This window comes from Rhinolophus sinicus, chromosome 3, assembly GCF_057876585.1.
Source record: "Rhinolophus sinicus isolate RSI-liver-muscle chromosome 3, RSI-T2T, whole genome shotgun sequence".
Taxonomy (NCBI): domain Eukaryota; kingdom Metazoa; phylum Chordata; class Mammalia; order Chiroptera; family Rhinolophidae; genus Rhinolophus; species Rhinolophus sinicus.
Window position 1 is genome coordinate 137517195 of NC_142503.1, and position 19300 is coordinate 137536494.

Genomic DNA, 19300 nt, shown 5'->3' on the forward strand with positions numbered 1-19300 from the left:
CTGAGCACATAGGTGGTCAAAGGCAACCACTTGTCATTGGCGCCTCACCAGAGAATATCCCAGTTATCCCACCTCTTCAGGCCTGGGAAAGGGAAAGCAGAGGAGGGGAGAAGATAACATTTCCAGACATTTCAGCATTACCAATTGGATGAACACCAATCCATCATGTACTGTTAAATCTTAGTCAAGCATGCAGGTGAGCCACCAGTCAGTGCGTGATGGCGTGGCTGGGACAGAGTGGGAAGGAGGAGCACACGGGGGACTCCACTTTCAGCGAGAAAGGGGGGCCTCTCCAAAGTTTGGACTCGAGGAGAGCCCTGTGTGAGTGGCAGAGGATTGAGGGGTATTCCTCCAGACCCGCTGTTCAGAAGGAAGGGCTCCGCCAGGCCTGAGTGTGCGACAGGGTGTTGGGTTCAGGTCCTCTCCGTCCAGCTCCTCAGGGCTCGCGCGTCAACCTGGGTCTTTTCTGCCTGCGGGACCATCGTAGCTTTTGTCCCCGGAACCCGGAGGACCAAGACCGCCCAGGTTTAGGCGCCCTCTCCCGGGTGGGGGTCTGCGCACGCCCTCCCAGCCCGCTCCCCGCAGGGGCGCCCGCCCATCTCCCCGCCCCCGGCTGGGCCCGCCCCCGCTCCTGTGTCACAGCAGGGCTGGGGGCGGAGAGCTGCCGGGCGGGACATCCGGCCCCGGTCCCTCGCCGAGCCCGCCCGCTGCCAGCCGCCCGCCGCCCGCCGCCCGCCGCCCGCTGCCCGCTGCCCGCCGCCGCCCGCTCCGGCGCCTCTGCGGGGCAGCCGGCCACCCCCGCGCGCGCCTGGGGCCTCCCACCAGCTCCCTTCCCCGACCAATTCCCGGTGCTGCGGGCCCAAACCGTCGGCGCCCGCCCCCAGGCTGAGCCCACCTCCCAGCAGACAGCCCTCGGATCGGCCCGGCCCGCGCAGGCCCCCACTCCCGCAGCACCATGTTCCCCCGCCCGCTGACCCCGCTGGCGGCCCCAAATGGCGCCGAGCCCCTGGGCCGGGCTCTGAGAAGGGCCCCACTGGGCAGGGCCCGGGCAGGGCTGGGGGGGCCGCCCCTGCTGCTGCCGTCCATGCTGATGTTCGCGGTAATCGTGGCCTCCAGCGGGCTGCTGCTCATGATCGAGCGGGGAATCCTGGCCGAGATGAAGCCCCTTCCCCTGCACCCTCCAAACCGCGAGGGCTCGGCCAGGCGCGGGACGGTTCCCCGGCCTGGGGGGCTGTCCCTGGATGCCGGGGACTCGGACTTGCAGGTGAGGCAAGACATCCGGAACCGCACCTTACGGGCAGTGTGCGGACAACCAGGCATGCCCCGGGACCCCTGGGATTTGCCTGTGGGGCAGCGGCGCACCCTCCTGCGCCACATACTCGTTAGTGACCGCTACCGATTCCTCTACTGCTACGTGCCCAAGGTGGCCTGCTCTAACTGGAAACGGGTCCTGAAGGTGCTGGCAGGCGTCCTGGACAGCGTGGACGTCCGCCTCAAGATGGACCACCGCAATGACCTGGTGTTCCTGGCAGACCTGCGGCCTGAGGAGATTCGCTACCGCCTGCAGCACTATTTCAAGTTCTTGTTTGTGCGGGACCCCTTGGAACGCCTTCTCTCGGCTTACCGCAACAAGTTTGGTGAGATCCGAGAGTACCAGCAGCGCTATGGGGCTGAGATCGTGAGGCGGTACAGGGTGGGAGCAGGACCCAGCCCTGCAGGGGACGATGTCACCTTCCCTGAGTTCCTGAGATACCTAGTGGATGAGGACCCTGAGCGCATGAATGAGCATTGGATGCCCGTGTACCACCTGTGCCAGCCTTGTGCCGTGCGCTATGACTTTGTAGGCTCCTATGAGAGGCTGGAGGCTGATGCCAACCAGGTGCTGGAGTGGGTGCGGGCACCACCCCATGTCCGATTTCCAGCTCGCCAGGCCTGGTACCGGCCTGCCAGCCAAGAAAGCCTGCACTACCACCTGTGCAGTGCCCCACGGGCCCTGCTGCAGGACGTACTGCCTAAGTATATCCTGGACTTCTCCCTATTTGCCTACCCACTGCCTAATGTCACCAGGGAGGCCTGTCACCAGTGACCATGAGTATGGGCCAGCAACAACTGGGGACTGATTTTGACAATGCCAGCTTCTTGTGCCTGCCATTCAGAGACACCCTGGCTCTGAGGCCTGGAGCTTCTCCAGATGTCTGGATGGCAAGGACTGCCCTTGGAACTTCCTTGTCCAGGGTGGGTGCCCACAGTGGCTCAGAAGACAGGGTTGGACAGGAGGCCTGGTGCTCTCCATTGGGGTTTCTTGGGGGCCAGTGTGATCTTCCTTGCCCCGGAAGAGCCAGACACCAGTTTGCCAGTGAAACGACAAATGTATTCTACAGACTGGCTCCAGGCCCCTGGCGGCAGGGGTTATGCAGTCCATTTGGTCCACCTTAACTTAACCTGTGGCCAGACCCAGAGGGGGCGCCAGTCAGCCCTGGAACCAGAGCCAGGGTGGGTGGCTCTGCTCACCCATTCATCTGCTCCGTGGGCCGCAGGGTTGGAGTTAGCAGTCGTGCCTTACAAGTGACTTTTGTGCCTTTCTGCTTCAGACTCAGGATTTCCTACACTTGCCAGGTTCTTTCCATTTTTCCAAGAAAAGGAACACTGAGTCAGGGCCCTTGCCTGGTAGCTCTAGGACCCAGCCCTGCAGGTATCCAAAGACCCCTGTGCCCAGCCTCTTGGGGCTCAGGGCACTTCCTCCCTTTACCCAAGGTTGTGGCTGGTGTATCTGACTGCCACTTTTCTGACACATTTATTTAAAGTTTGTACTTTTTGATAGAACCCCTACGAAGGCTTTGTTTTCCTAATAGCTGAATTTTTAATAAAGCTGTTTTGTATACAAAGTTAGCATTTCTGATTCTCCCTCTGAGCTCCTGTGCAGCCAGCAAATCTCCTAGATGTCTGTCTCCAACTCAGGAAAGGGAGCTTGCAGGTAGAGAAAGGAAGACAAAGTTTATCTTGCTTGGGCCAGTCCATGTCACCCCATGGAGAATTTGGGGGCTCCGCATAGGCCATACTGGATCACAGACTCAGCTTCCGGGATGCCACCAAAGGGCAAGCCCCATGAGGAATGGCACCCCTCCATGGATTATTCCCTGAAGAAGGGGGTGGGTATGAGACGCTGTCTCCGCCTCCTCTTAGGAATAGCTCTTGATTGAGGAGGCCCCCAGATGAAAAGGGATTGTTGGGTGTGCAAGGGGAGGTGATTCCTGGCCTTGAGAATTACAGGGAAGGCAAGGAGGTTGAGCGAGGGTCAGGCCCTTGATGACCTAATTCCAGAGGAAGTTATGAGGGCTGTGGGAGTATATACCTAGCCTTGCTATTGGCCTCACTTTGGAGGAGAAACTGGGGGAGGAGGCTTCTCTGGGCGCTCATGGTTCTCTGCCATGACTCGCGGAAGGCCTCACCTGCCTTACCTGATCTCTTATCTGGGTCAGATGCCCTCTTCAGGGTCCCCTCGGCTCTGGAGACTTCACCTCAGATAGCATTTACCATGGTTTGTTGTAAACAGCCCAGTACCTGTCAATCTCCCCCACTGAGGCTGATCTGTGTGAAGTTGAGACCATGTCTGTCTTGTTCACTTGGCATTCCCAGAACCTCATCCAAGGGGCTGGCATACAAGAGGCATGTGTATGGTTCAGCAGAATGAAGGTGTACGTCTTGCTGCAGGACAGAAAACACTGTGCTTGGAGTCACCCAGACCGATCCAGTCCCAGTTCTGTTCACCAGCTGGCTGACCATCTCTCTGAACCTCCACATGCTCCACTGTCTCGTGGAAAGAATAATGCCTGTCTTATGTAGATTGCGATAAGGATTACTGAAGACAAAATGAGTAAAAGGGCCCATCCCAGCACCTGGCTCAATGGTTGTTCTTTGAGATGCTCGTTGAACATCTGATCCCTCAGTGGCTTGTGGAGACGGGAGAAGCCAGGGCACTGTCCACCCAGCACTGGAGACTGGATCTGCCTCTAGATAGAGCCCCGCTGACCTATGGGGTTCACTTCCTCTGCCAACCAGCGAGTCCTCTTGCTTCTGCCTCAGGGGTTCCCCACCCCCACCCTGCCCTCAGCTTCTTCCTCCTTGGCTGGGAACTGCATGCAGCTCCCGACCTATATAACAGCTAGTCAGTCCCCCTCACAAGTCCTGTCTTGTGAAACACTGAGAAGCCAGAGGTTGCTGGCCCAGCTGTTGTGTTTCCCTCGTCTCATTTAGTCCTCACAGCAGCCCAGTATCACAGGTGGTATCCTGTTTTACAGACTCAAAACCTAGCACAGACAGGATTAGTATCTTGCCCAAAGTCCAGCCCAGGTCCGTATGCTCCCAGACTGAGGGATGGGGGGAGGGAGAGAGAGAGGGAGGGAGATTGAGATTGAGTAAAATGCTGGTTGAGAAGAGGAATAGGGAGGTTAAGGAAGATGAAAGGCAGGTCTTATTTAGGGATATTTTCACATATTCTCTCTCCTCAGTTCCTTCATTCCTTCATTTGCAAAGAATCCAGCTTAGCCCAGCTGACATTTACCAGTCTCCACCTTAGAGGACTGGGAGACAAATGAAGGCCTTGATGTGGTCAGCTTATTGACTGGTCTTCTCCCAGGCATTGAGGGTGCTAGGCTGCAGAGCACCCTGCCAGCCAGGTCGGACGCCTGTGGTGTAGGGAGGAGGGCTTGAGGGAAGAGGGAGAGAGACTGCGGGGACAAACCGCCCCCTACTGTCATTATTTTCTCTAGAGTCAGCCCCTGAGGAACTTCATTTGTCATCTACCCTTCCTTTCAGGAAAATGGACTTCTTCAAAAGAAGCTGCCAAAGACGTGGCTGAGAGTTGTAGGGGGGCCAGCTGGCCCTAGTGGGGCCTGCCTTATATTGGGCACCCAGGCCAGAGCTGGGGTGTTGCCAGGGGGTGGGGCAGGGGCATCCTCAGGACTGGACGCCTATACTGGCTCGGCTCCTCATCCCCACAAGGAGCCAAGCCCTACGCCACTGCCTGGTGTTTATGAGGGCAAGGGTCCCCATTAGAACTCACTCCATCCTGACAACCAAGTTCTTCTGGGCATGTGGGGCTGGGGCTGCCCATTGTTAACTTCTCTCACCAGCTGAGGGCGATGAACAAAAGAAAGGAGAGGAGCCGGAAGGGGCCTGGCCTTCCAGGTCTGGGCCCTGACTCCACTTCCAGGCTCCAATTTTGGTCTGTTTTTCATCCTGTCTGAAGCTGTTGCCCAGAAACCACCTCACCTTAAATTCTAAGGCTGTTTCTCCTCTTTTTTCTTCTCCCATCTCTGTCTCCTTCCAAGAGGGTCTCACCACACAGACCCTCTACAGGAAGCAAGGTCTGAGCGGAGCTGCTGACCCTCCCCCTTGGGAAAACACAGAACCCTCACCTTTACCATAGCCCCAGGCCCCCTCCCAGGGTAGATCCAGTGCTTTTCTTATTGAACCAGCCCCTGCCTGGCTTCAAGCAAGAGGAAAGGCTGTCTTTCTCTTCCTAAAGGAAAATACCAATAATTAGCTACTCTGAAATCAGAGCACCTGTGCTAGTCATTGGTAAGTACACGCATCATCCTCGTCATTCTGTCAACAATCCAGCAAGGTAAGTAAAATTATTTCCATTTTATAGATGAGGACATTAAGCCCAAGTGATTTGCCCAAAGAGATGGTGGGATTGGAATTAAAATCCAGCTCCATCTAATGTTTGTTCCTCTGTAAGGGAATATGCATCGTATGTTAGTTATCCAGCTCATTGCATTTGCTGATAAGCATTGTGTTCATTTCTCTGATTTTTTTGCCTGTCTCTAGCCCTCCTTCCCAACACTCCACAAGTGATTCTGTCCACAGATCTCTCCAGCTATTATAAAATTCCTCAGATTTGCCCACCCTGAGAATCAGCTTTCCAGTAGTACTGGACCCAGACCATGAATCTACTAGACTTGTAGTATGGGTCCTCCGAGAAGCAGATGCCCAGGCTGAATCAGGTGTACAAGAGATTTATAGGAGAAACAGCTGTGAAGGAGACAGGGCGAGGGAGCAGAAGTAGGCTGGAAGAGCCTGGCACCTGTGAAAGGAGAGAGGGCGGGATTGGGTGAGAAGGGTCTCCAGTTACAGTGCAGCTCTAAGAAAGTCTCAGCAAGACCAATGGGGAATCCCAGGCAAGGACTGCCTATTGGAGGAATGCTCCCTGAGGCAGAAATGGGGGGGACACAAACACTGAGGTGGATCAAAAGTAGATCGAAAGCTGTAACAGCCACTGGGGGGCTGTCAACCAATGACACTTCTCAAAGCAAGTTCTCCTAAAACTAGATGTGAACACAGCACCTCCATGGCTGCCACACAGACCTAACTTGGCTACTCCTACTTGTGGGCATTGATCCCCCAAAGTGTTGTTGATATAATGACCTTTTCAACAACCAGAAAACAGCTGTTGGCCTGCTGAGAGCCTCTAGATGTCTGGGGGGTCCTGAACTAAACTCTTCACCACGGCCATTGCCTGGTTTTCTAGCAGCAAGATTGCTGCTGCCTCTGCCTTCATTTGGGCATTGGATGACGTGTGCCATGCCCTGCCCAAATGCCCATACTGTCATTTTCAGGACGTTTCCTCTGCAGTTTACCCAACTTGCTGCAGGTTTTGATTTTCTTTGGTTTGTGTCATTGTCATTAACTGGGCGGACACTGGTGATCACCTTTGCCTCGCTTCTGTCTCTCACAGGCTCAGGTCCTTTCCAGGGAGAGCCTAGAGGTTGAGTTTGGGTGCTAGAGCCCCATATTTCCCAGGGGATACGGTCTAGGCTTCCTCCCAATCTGATCATCACAGAAACTCCAGGGCAACCAGAGAGGGAAGCAGTTTCCCTAAAGGGAGTGTCCCGGGACACGCATACCCATGAGTACTACATCTTCCGTAGCATCCCCTCGCTGAGCTTTTGAGCTTGTTATTGCCCTTCGGACCCGTCTGCAGAGTCTCACAGAGACAGAGAATCACAGCATCAGTCTTGATTGTGCCATTGTGAGGGGACAAAGAGGATCAAGGTCAGGCCAGGTCATCCCCTGCTGCTCAACCCTCTAGCTGTGCCAGCCTCAGGCTTCAAGTGGGGCTTTGGGGGCAGGAAGATATGAGGGACTTCAAGAGCTTTGGAAGAAGGAGCCTGTCATCTCACTCTTGCCACTGGCTCCGCATCACCCCCAGACCTTCTGGGCTACCACCTCACTGACTACAGACGGAGGAAAGCAGATATCCCACCTTATAGCAGCCGATGGGGCAGGAGGCCATCAACCATTCACTAGAGAGACTGAGCTGCCCCTGGGACTCCTGCCAGAGCCCAAGGGGCAGCAGAGTCCCAAGAGTCCAAGCACTGTAGCTAGAGGGGCCATCAGAGTAGAATAGTTTATGGGAACTTGAGATAAGTTACCCCCTGAGCTAAGGGGCACACTCTGTCTGGGGGAAGGCACTTGAGGCACGTCCAAGAAGAGTGCAGTTGGCTGGGCAGGAGTGGGGAGATGGGGCAAGGCTTTCTGGTTGAGAAGCTAAGCCGGCTGGGGGGGTCAGCTGACCACTGGCAACCCAGGCATGCTTCCCCTGCTCACCAATGAGAAGTGTAGTGAGCCTCTTTCACAGAAGCGGCTGGACACAATGGCAGGCCAGTCCCCTGGAATAGGGTTCTCCTGCTGCCTGCGTGCAAGTGTCCAGTAATACAAAGAAAGCTGTCCTGATAGATGAAAGAGCTGGTCTCACTAAAGCAGGACAACCAGGAGGGAAACGCCAGCCCCTGTGCAACGTGTGCGGAGGACTCTGATATTTGTTCACTGCGACAGCCCCCAGCCCAAGCACCTATAGGTAACAGAATGAATAAATAGAGGACTGGGGAGCAATGGGCGCAGAGGAGGAACAGACAAGAACGGGGATTCACAGTTGCATCTCAGATGCCCGGCCCTCCCTGAGGCTTTTCTCAGCTACTGACCAGTCAGCCCCTCCCTCCTCGGAAGCCCCAGGGTCCCTGGTGCTACACATTTCTAGGAGAGCTTTCAACTCATGGGGTTCCCCATCTGTCCCTGCCCTACAGACTGAGAGTTTCCCAAAGGCAAGGGCCAGACCTGTTTCTCTTTGTATTTGGTCCATGGAAGGTACTCAATAAAGGTTGAATACATGGAAGGTCTAATGATTGGATGGATGAACATGGATGGATGGGTGGATGATGGATTGATAGATAATGGATGGACGGGTGAATAGGTGTGTGTGAGTGAGTGTGTGTATGTGTGTGAATGGAAGGATGGAAGGATGGAAGGAAGGAAGGATGGATGGATGGATGGATGGATGGATGGATGGATGGATGGATGGGCAGCAGAGGAAATAAAAAAAGAGGAATTTCTGTAGGAAGAGAAATCAGGAATCACAGTGGACATCTGGTGGTTAGCATATTGCTTCTTAAAAGGAGGAGACTAGAGGAAGGAGAGATGTCCCACTAAGGAATCAATAGCAGAGGTTTAGCAGATGGAGGAAATGGCCCAGGCAGGGCTGGGTCCTGGGCTTGCTGAGATACAGGAGGAAAAGTGTACCACCTGACCTGGCTAGGTGACAGGCAGATGTCATGAAAAGAGGAACCAAGAGAGTGGAGGAGTGACCATGGGAATTCCCCAAAGAGAGGAACTTCCAGCAATCAAATGGCTTCCCTAAAGCAGAGGTAAAAAGGGGCTGTGTTCATTTGTGCCTAACCCACCCAGGCTTCCTACAGGAAGCCTCCAGTGGTTGTCAGGGAGGGAATCCCTTAGGGTATTAAGGACACAGAGTGACCCAATTCCTATGCTCCAGTCCAGGCACTGCCACAAGCCTCCGATAATCTTGAGCAATTCCCTTCTCTAAGTCTTAGTTTCCTCACCTGTCACCTGCACTAGCTTATGGGGACTTGCAGACCACATGAGGAAAGGAATTTTACATGGCCTAAAACTGAACAAGCAGAAGACTGGAGAGCAGCAGTGAATTCAGATATTTGCTGTCTTGCTGTGACACTCACTAGCTGGGCCAGTTGAACAAGCCTCTAAGCCTCTCTGAGCCTATTTCCCTACAAGCGAAATGAGCAAAATAACATCTATCCTGAAGTGTTGCTGTGAGGTTTCAGAATAAGTCACAGAACAGGCCTGGCATTCAATCAATGGAAGCTAACATTACATAGAAGGGATTAATTAGGGCTGCTCTGTGGGACTGGGCAGCCAGCGCCTGGACACAGGCTTGGTCTCGCAGAGGAAACAGCACCTCTTCCTCGTCCTCACGAAGGTACCGTCTGCTCTGCACCTGGGGGGCTGCCTCCATTAAGCCTGGGATTCAAAGTGTCATTTCCAGCCCTTCCAGTCTCCAGTGGAGAAGTCTAAAGTCCAAGCTCTGAACATGGCCAGTGACCTGGGCTGGGTGGGTCCAGACATCCTCCTCCCAGGAAGCGAGAGGAGCTTCTTCTCTGTGTCAGGGAACGCTGTGTCATCACCCCTTGGGGGGTCAGGGAGAGTGGAGGAGGCCCCAGCAAGGCTCCCGCAGCCTGAGTCCTGCCACTATTCCACGTCAGACCCTGTCGTTCACTGTCTGCAGTCATTCCTTTGGTGTAAGAACTCATCCCCTCGTAGATTCAACAGTCAACCAGTCACAGTGAGGAGCTGTCATTTATTAACTGCCTCTTTGTGCCAGGCCCTGTGTGAGAAGATGTCCGTATACCTTTTCTCCTACTTTTTACTTTGAGAAGTTCAAACCTACATAAAAGTTGTAAAAATAGTACAGCGAACACCCATAGACCTGGGTTTACTAGTTCACATTTTGTCACATTTGTTAAATCTCTCTGTTTTTCTAAACCATTTCAGAATTGATTACAGACCTTGTCATGCTTCACCCCCCAAAAAAATATTTCAGCACATATCTCATAAGGTAAAAAACATTATTTTATATAACCCAATACCATAATCAAACTTGAGACATTTTATAGTACTATAACAGAATTATGTAAGTCCACATTGAAATTTTGCCAATTGTCTGGATAATGGCTTTTGACTTCTTATGTTTTAAGTCCAATCAAAGATCATGCACTGTATTTACTTGTCATGACTTCTTAGTCTCCTTTTATCTAAAACACTCTCCCACCTTCCCCCCACCCCCTTTTGGTCTTTCATGCCATTGACATTTTGAAGCATTCGAATCAGTTGTTTGCAGAATGTCCTTCAATGTGGATTTTCTGATGGTTTCCTCATGGTTTTAGATTCAGGATGACCTGCATTCTCCTACTGACTCTGATGGATTTTACTGCTCCATTTTACAGAAATGGAGGATGAGGCTCAGAGAGGGCTATCAGACTAAGAGGCTGCCCTGGGATTGGATGCACCCAGTTTGGTTCTATCTGCACTCATACTCCACACGGCCTGGAGAGCTGTCAAGTCCTGTCAGCTGGGTTATATGATGGATTTGTTTATCAGCCCCCTTTAGCACCTTGACCATGAATGGAGAGAAGATTTTGACGGGACCTGGTACAGGAAGAAGAGGGATATTACAGGGGAGGGAGCACCTCCAACATACTCTGTAGTGAGTTCCAGCCTCTGTAGTCAGCCTGGCTGGAAGCCCCAGAAGTTCCTTTAGACTGTTTTAGAAATTTGACTTTTTCTACCCCCCACTAGACCTCCAGGGGAAGTGATGTGTCACATCACACACACCCCCACATGCCATATGCTACTAAGGGTGTAACAATCTTGTAGGTACTGTCATAGGTGAATGCTGTCCTGTTGCCTAGCAACTATAGGGCATTTCAGCCCTTCCCAGCCAGAGGGTGGGTAAAGAGGGCAACCACGTGACTAGCTGGGAGTCTCTTGCTGTGGAGGTCTCCTGGTCCGGCTTCCTCATGACTAGTTGCCTAACAACCAGAGGTCCTTCTGCTTTCCTCATAGGGGATTAGCAGAGTCTCTTTCGGGCCTTTCCTCCTGGCTTGGAAGCCACACAAGTGTACTATAGAATGTGGGGCTCCTCCCAGGAAGGGGTGCCTGAGAGCTAAGGGGAGGATGCACAGCTCACCCAGCACTGAGCTTTTGAAGAGAAAAGGGTAAAAGGAGATTCCAGGTAAGAACGTCATTATGCCAGGACAGTCAAGCTTCTTGCAGTACGGTGCCACAGAGATTCAGAGACTTGCTGGCAGAGAGTGCTGGGTTGGGTCCTGGCCATGCTCCTCTGTGAAGGTAGAGAGATGAATGGTTTGTGTACCTAGGCAGCTCCTTAGTCATCCAAGCATGCAGTCGATCTTGAATACATGTGTATCACTTTAACCATTTTATTTGGGTAAGATTTAGGGCAAGGGTCCGTGCCTGGGGTCCTCGGGATCCCTTAGGTGTCTATGGACAGAATTCAGAGGGTTGGTAAACTTGGGGAGAAATTGTGTCCTTATTTTCACTTACCTCTTCTGAAATGTATGAAATATTTTATGAAATATTGTAAACTCATAGTTTTATGAAATATGAGTAAAACCAGTGACTTTGTCATCTATGGAAATCATAGAAGTTTTATGTCATTTTACATTTGTTGATAGTTGTACAAACTATCAATTATACTAATAATTATTTAGAAATTACAAGAGTCATTAGACCTGCCACTAGATCCTTAATGTGTTCATGAAGAAGCACATATCAATACAAGTATTACGTTTTTATTTTTTAATATTTTGATAGCTAAATTTCAATATAATTGGTTTCCTTTGCAATCCTATGCATTTTTTTTAAAAAAACTTTTATTTATTTAAGTATGTTTTTCCAGGACCCATCAGCTCCAAGTCAAGTAGTTGTTTCAATCTAGTTGTGGAGGGCGCAGCTCACAGTGGACCATGTGGGGATTGAATGGGCAACTGAGCCAACCGGCTGCCCTCTGTGCATTTTTTACGCAAAACATTATTCTAAGGCTTCACCAGACTGCCAAAGGGAGCTGTGATACCAAAAAAAAAAAAAAAAAAAAAAAAAAAAAAGAAAAGAAAATGTTAATGGGAGAAACTGTGAGCGCAGTGCTCATAACACCAAGGTCGCTGGTTTGATTCCCACATGGGCCAGTGAGCTGCGCCCTCCACAACTAGATTGAAAAAAACAACTTGACTTGGAGCTGAGCTGCGCCCCCCACAACTAAATTGAAAAAACAACGATTTGGCATCCTGGAAAAACACCTGTTCTCCAATATTCCCCAATTTAAAAAAAAAAATTAAGAGCCTCAGGTTCAGGCAACGAAAGTTTTTTGTCAAACTAAGACCCAAGGAACTATTCCAGGGAGTCTTTTAACTTTGAATGTTGAGTGTTGATGCTAACCTAAACAAATTATTGCCTAATATTCCTGATGGCTTGAACAACTGTCTTACAATCCAGTACTGCCACACCATCTCAGCTTCTAAGTTTGCATTTACAAGGTAGTGCCAAGCAGTTCCACCTGAATTGTTCCATTCTGATTAGAAAAGAACAGAGACAGGTCAAATGTGTAAATGATGGCAACGCAACACAAAACAAAACAGCAAAGAAATTGGTAGAACAAAGTGTACTGACCTCAAAGAACCTGCACTCTAGTGGTTGGCACCAGTCAGGTGGGCAGAATTCAGCTGTAGCAACCCCATATCCTTTATCACATAAAATTAATTATTTTCATTTGGATTATTTCAGTTGTGCTTTTATTTGAACTTGTCATTTTATTTTGGTTTTCAGAGTCGTGTAATACCTGTTAGCATAAATACATTTAGGTTCATGTTTTGTACTTATTTGAGTAACAAATTGACACCAGCGAGCTGGGCATTTTTTCTTCTCCTTTCATGGAGCGAGGTGTGCTGGGTCCCAGTCCTTACTGATTTCCTTCGCTAGCGTACCCCTTTTTCTTTTGAAGAATGACTGAGTTAGGGTCTCAAGCTGTAGAGGGACTTGATTTCCAAGGTTTCCCAGATACACAAGTAAATAGCAAATTACTTAGTAATTTCTGGGGATGTCCTTTATTTGTTCAAAGTCACTTTCTGACACCGTGAGAACTGAAACATGTGGGTGTTTTTATTCTGATGAGTGCTTTACACTGTGTTTGACTTTGTCCAGACACAACTTCCTTGTGCTGGAAATACTAATCGTGAGGTTGGGCTGGGGGGCATACCATCATGAAGTCACCGTCATGACACTGAGCGCGTGGTATACGTGAACTAGTTCTCCTTGCTAATCTACTCTGGGAAGCACTGAAGTCGTGCTTTCTATAGTTCTAGCATTAAAAATATATATATATTTTATCTAGAATATGTATTCTAGATATGCTACATATATGCTATATCTTTTTTTTTTTTCTTTTCGGTAGCACGGCCTGAAATTAGAAAACCTACAAAGTATCAGTGGGTTCAACTTTGATTGATCAACTTTGACCCTCCTCAGGATCAAATATCAAGTCATTTTTCAGTATTTGTGTTTTAAAATAGTGTGTAGCCCTTGTTGGACTCTTGAGTTCCATTCAGTAGGGCAATATCATTCCCAGAAATTCAGGCTTCCTCTCGTTTGAATCCCAGCGGCTCACGTTGCCCCTCCAATGCTGTGGGGGCTTTTCCAGTTGTCCTCCTAACCTCACTCTGTGGTTCCAGGTTACTCAACAGCCTGTGGAGTGGTGGCCAGCCTTGGACAGTGTGTGCCCTTCCTTGAACAGCTGTGCCCTTCCTGGGGCAGCTTCCTCTTGGCACACCTGGCTGGTGTGTACTCTGTGCTGTCATGTCTTTACTTGCAAATACAGCTCCCTGTGTCGCCATGCCTGACTCCTTGAGGTCAAAATTGTTTCTCTTCCATCATTCCAGCTCTTGAAGTGGCCAGGAAGCTCAGTTTTACATTCCTTTTCTAAAAGGAACTTGGAAAATAAGTCTCCCGGGACCTGGCTGGAGGCTACTGCTTGAGGAATACCACTGAGAGCAGCATCAGAGGAGGTTTCTAGACAAGGAGTTCTTTTGTGTGTGTGATAAAAAACAAAACACATAACGTAAATTTACTCTGAATAATTTTTAAGTGTATAAGTACAGTATTGTTAACTATATGCACAGTGTTGTACGTAGATCTCTAGAACTTTCTCATCTTGCGTGACTAAAACTATACCCATTAAACAACTGTTTCCCATCCTCCCGGTGCCTGGCAATCACCATTTTGCTCTCTGTTTCCATGAGTGGACTATTTTAGATACCTCATGTAATGGAATCATGCTGTCCTGGTCTTCTTGAGGCTTGATTATTTACTTAGCATAATGTCCTCAAGGTTCATCCATGTGGTAGCATGTGCTAGGATTTCCTTCTGTTTAAAGGCTGAATAAATATTCATTGTGTATATATGTACCACATTTTGTCTATCCAGTCATCTGGTGATGGGCAATTAGGTTGTTTACACGTTTTGGCTGTCATGAATAATGCTGCAGTGGACATGTTTGTGCAAATATCTCTTCCAGATCCTGTTTTAAATTCTTTTTGGACATATACCTAGAAGTGGGATTGCTGAAACATATGATAGTTATATTTTTATTTTTTGAGGAAACTCCATACTGTTTTCTATTGCAACTGCATTTTACAATCCCATCAACAGTGTGCAAGTGTTTCATTATCTCCATTTCCTCACCAACATTTGTTGTTTGTTGGGTGTTTTTTTTTCCCTTTTTGATCATGGCCATCCTAATGTGTATGTGATGATATCGCATCATGATTTTGATATGCATTTCTCTGATGATTAGTGACGTTGAGCATCTTTTCATGTGCTTGTTGCCCATTTGTATATCTTCTTGGAGAAATGTCTATTCAAGTCCTGTGCCCATTTTTAAATTGTGTCGTTTTTTGTGGTTGAATTGTACAAGTTCTTTATATATGCTGGATATTAACCTCTTGTTAGATATATGCTTTGCAAATATATTTTCCCATTCCATAGTTTGCCTTTTTCCTCTGTTGGTTGTTCTTTGCTGCACGGAGGTTTTTAAGTTTGCTATTTTTTCTTTTGCTTTGTCGCCTATGTTTTTGGTGTCGTATCTAAGAAATCCTTGCTTATTCCAGTATCAGGGAGCCTTCCCCCTATGTTTTCTTCTAGTAGGTCTTATGTTTAGATCTGTAATGCAGTTTGAGTTAATTTTTGTAGATGGCATAAGATACGGGTCCGTCTTCATTGTTTTTTGCGTTTGTAGATCCAGTTTTCCCAATACAATTTGTTGAAAGATTGTCCTTTCTCCACTGTGTTGAATTAGCACTCTTATTGAAAATCATTTGTCCATATACCCAAGGGTTTATTTGGGGACTGTTTATTTTGTTTGTCTGTCTTTATGCCAGTACCATACTGTTTTGATTGCTATAGCTTTGTGTTGTTTTCATCAGGAAGTGTGAGGCCTTTAGCTTTGCTCTTCTTTCTCAAAATTGTTTTAGTTATTCAGGATCCTTTGAGATTCCATATGAATTTTAGAATGGCTTTTTCTATTTCTGCAAAAAATTCCATTCATAGGCCAGGGGTTCTTAACCTGTGTTCCCAGAATCCCTGGGTGGCATTTGGGTGCTGAGAGTCCCCTGGCACTGCGTGTGTGTGCCTTTGAGCATTTCTCCCTGGTCTCTGCTCAGACACCTGGGGATTCCTAGGAGCCTGCAGATTGGGCTCCTCATCACATGTTCCACAAGGTGAAAAGTCATGGCCATGGGCAGTGCATTTGTTATGATGCAAGGGGAAATCACACATGGGCATCAAATCCAAAGGAGCTCGTGGAACACAAATCTGGCCTTATTATTACTTCATATTGTTGCTGCTGGAAAATACTGCTCTCTTAGTCTGTACCTTTGAAGGCGTTATTAATTAGAAAGCAATGTTTCATCAACTGATTATTGTTGTTGCAGTGTTTTGCCCTAAAATGGATACCTGCTTTTCTCAAAGCCTGTCTTTTTTTCTGTTTGAGTCTCTGGTGGCCTATCATCTTAGACTGTAAGCCCCACAGAGGCAGGACAAGTGTCATTTTTAATTGTCCTTGTCTCATTGTATTAGGTGTGGGAGTTTGGTGATGAAGTTGTTACCGTGAATGTCCCCTGGTGTCATGTGAGCAGATTGGGGCACAGCTTCACAGTGTGTTGACACATGTGTTCAGTAGCTTATATTCTTTTTATTTTGCCACCATAATCAAATTTATTATTCCAATGGCACTAATACAGCTGGAGGTGCTCATGGTGACACTGCACAATTATTTCCTGCCTTCTAGCTTCTGTCCGAAGAGAGTAGCTTATATTCTTAAGCATAAAGGGACGACAAACTTTTACAATAACTGTTAATGCAAACATTGTTAATGAGACTGCTATGGACTGAGCTTGTGGCTACTTAAAATTCATGTGTTGAATCCCTGATCCCCAATGTAATAGTATTAGGAAGTGGGGCCTTGGGAGGCAATCAGATTTAGATGAGGTTGTGAGGGTGGAGCCTCTGTGATGGGATTAGTGTCCTCCTAAGAAGAGGAGACCAGAGCTTTCTCTCTCTTCACCATGGAAGCACACAGTGAGAAGTCTGCTGTCTGAAAACCAGGAAAAGGGCTCTTAGCAGACCCTGAATCTACGAGCACCTTGATCTTGGACTTCCCACCCTCCAGAACTGTGAGAAATGAAAGTTTGTTGTGTAAGCCACCAGTCTATGGTTTTCTGTTATAGCAGCCTGAACTGACTATGAGACTCTTTCTGATTAAAACACAAGTCAAATAACAGGATCTTACACTTTATTTTTCATAATTCAAAGTACTCTTTTCCTCCTGGAAACCACTGCCTGAATTGCAAACTTGAAGGTAATGTTTCCTTGGTCAAAGCAAATTTGCCAATCTCCCATCTCGTGTTGGCTCCCTTCTCTGCCCTTCTCTTTGACTAGAGTGGCTATGGCTTTGTTCTCTTTCCCCTCCTGAACCTCTACTTTTCTCAGGAGTCTAGAGGTGTTTTACTATTCAGAGTGTGCTGTACTACCATCACTGTTCAGGAAAGCGTCCTTAGGGCGACAATCACTTGTGAGAGCTCAGGCCAGGCTTGTGTTGGCATTTCGCCGGAGGAACACAAGTTGCAGTCAGGAGCTAACAGGCCTCGTGAAAAGTTTTGACGGTCAAATACTCTGGAGAAATCCAGACTTATACAAAATTTAAAAGATTACTGCAGGACTTTTTTTCCTGATACGCGTGTCTTGTAGATCTGACTGGAAGGTGGAGACAGTGGAACATGCACTGTTCTTCCAAACTTATTTGATTATGTAATCCCTGTTCTCTTAGGTCTGGGGTTCCTCTGAATTCACTTTGGGAAAGAAAAATCTCTAGAAGGCGCAAACCAGCTCCTAAATCAGCTTTGCTCTTTGGACTCTCTCCTGTAGATAAATACATATACTAAATGTTTCCATCTACTTCTAATTTCTAGAAGAAGTGAAAATTAGTAGGTGTGATTCAGGTAGAAAGATGGGTAGTGGGTTGGCTGGTTAGCTTAGTTGGTTAGAGCATGATGCTAATACCACCAAGGTTGCCGGTTCGATCCCCACATGGGCCACTGTGAGCTGCAACATCCTTAAAAAAAAAAAAGAAAAAGATGGGTAGTGGGTATATAAGTGTTTATTACTCTTTGAACTGTATATATATTTTACGTACACTCTTTTGTATATATATTTTGTCAAAAGTTATTTTTCTCTTGCTTTAATACTAAGTACCATAGCTTTTATAATCCACATACCATTATTTGTTGACTCTAGAAATGGAGAAATGAGCTTCTTAAAGTTTTCCATTATAGTAAGCAAAACCAAAAATTGTTCAAAACAGATTTATTCTTTTTTCACTTACTACTATTTAAAAATTTTTTTCAAAGTCTATATAAAGAGATTATAGTGCTTGGATGCTTGGAATGCCTGTAAATATCACTCAGTTGAACTGTGTGTCACAGAGTAGAAAACTTCACCTTCTATTCTTGTAAGCCTGTTTTTTCCAGGATAGCTAGAATAGTGGTTAAGAGTACAGGGGTGGAAATCAAGAAGATCTATATTTAAATCCCCACTTCATTGTTTATCTGTATGACATTGGGTAAATTGATTCATTTCTCAAAGCCTCAGTTTCTGGATCTATAGAATGGGATTAGTTTGGAGATTTAGATGGGGTAACACATGCAATGCTCTATAAATTGCAGCAATTCATATAAAGTACTTAGCAGCACCATTACTGAGTCTATCCTTGTGAACTAGCAGGCTGAACGGATGACTGATGATTTTAGGGACAGCAGAACGTCTTCCTGCTCTCTACTTTTTGATGGTTAATTTTATGTGTCAACTTGCCTGAGCCACGGGGTGCCCAGATATTTGGTCAAAAATTATTTTGGTTGTTTGGGGATGAGATTAACAGTTGAATCAGTAGATTGAGAAAAGCAGATTACGCTTCCTAATGTGGAAGAGCCTCATCCAATCAGTTGAAGGCCTGAATAGAAAAAAAGGCTGACCCCTCCCTATCACCGAAGAGTAAGAGGGAACTCCTCATGCCTGACTCCCTTGAGCTGGGACATTGATCTTTTTCTGCCTTCAGACTCGAAATGAAACATGTGCTCTTCTTGAGTCTTGAGCCTGCTAAATTTGAACTAGAACTACACCGTCGACTCTCCTGAGTATCCAACTTGCCAACTGCATATCTTGGGACTTCTCAGCTTCCATAATTGTCTGAGCCAATTCCTTATAATAAACAGACACACACACTATTGGTTCTCCTTCTCTGAAGAACCCTGTCTATTACAACTTCGATAGATATTCTTTTTTTTTTTTTAATTTATTGGGGTGACAATTGTTAGTGAAATTACATAGATTTCAGGTGTACAATTCTGTATTACATCATCTATAAATCCCATCGTGTGTTCACCACCCAGAGTCAGTTCTCCTTCCATCACCATATATTTGATCCCCCTTACCCTCATCTCCCACCCCCCATCCCACAATTAAGACACTCAAGATGCCTAGAAAACATCAACCTAAGGTCTGGTATGAGCATTAAATATACGGTTACTCCAAGGACTAAGACTGAGAGAGGTTAAAGCAGAGAAAATATAGGGTGTAAAGTCCATATGCTCATATAATATATCTATAGGACAACTATAAAAATGAGGGGAGAATGGGGAAAGCATAGGCAAAAAAATTTTAACTGTTCTCAGTAATTATATCAATGGCGGTAGTATTCATGTTATTCTGAGACAACTGTGTGTGTGGTATGGGATGAAGTACATTGTTAATAATGTGATCTTCCAATTTTATCCTGCCCTGTGTTCTTGAGAACCAGGCTTCT

General features: G+C 47.6%; 1 protein-coding gene across 1 annotated transcript; it reads left to right on the top strand.

Annotated features, from left to right (window-relative positions):
• The first annotated feature begins 683 nt into the window (after window positions 1-683).
• On the top strand, window positions 684-2885 carry CHST14 (carbohydrate sulfotransferase 14). Its single transcript, XM_019725484.3, has one exon. The coding sequence runs from the start codon at window positions 956-958 to the stop codon at window positions 2084-2086; it is 1131 nt and encodes a 376-aa protein (XP_019581043.2). The 5' UTR covers window positions 684-955; the 3' UTR covers window positions 2087-2885.
• The last annotated feature ends 16415 nt before the right edge of the window (window positions 2886-19300 follow it).

What these genes read in the sequence shown, in the direction of transcription:
- CHST14 (XM_019725484.3), top strand. Translation starts at nt 956, where the DNA reads ATGTTCCCCCGCCCGCTGACCCCGCTGGCGGCCCCAAATGGCGCCGAG.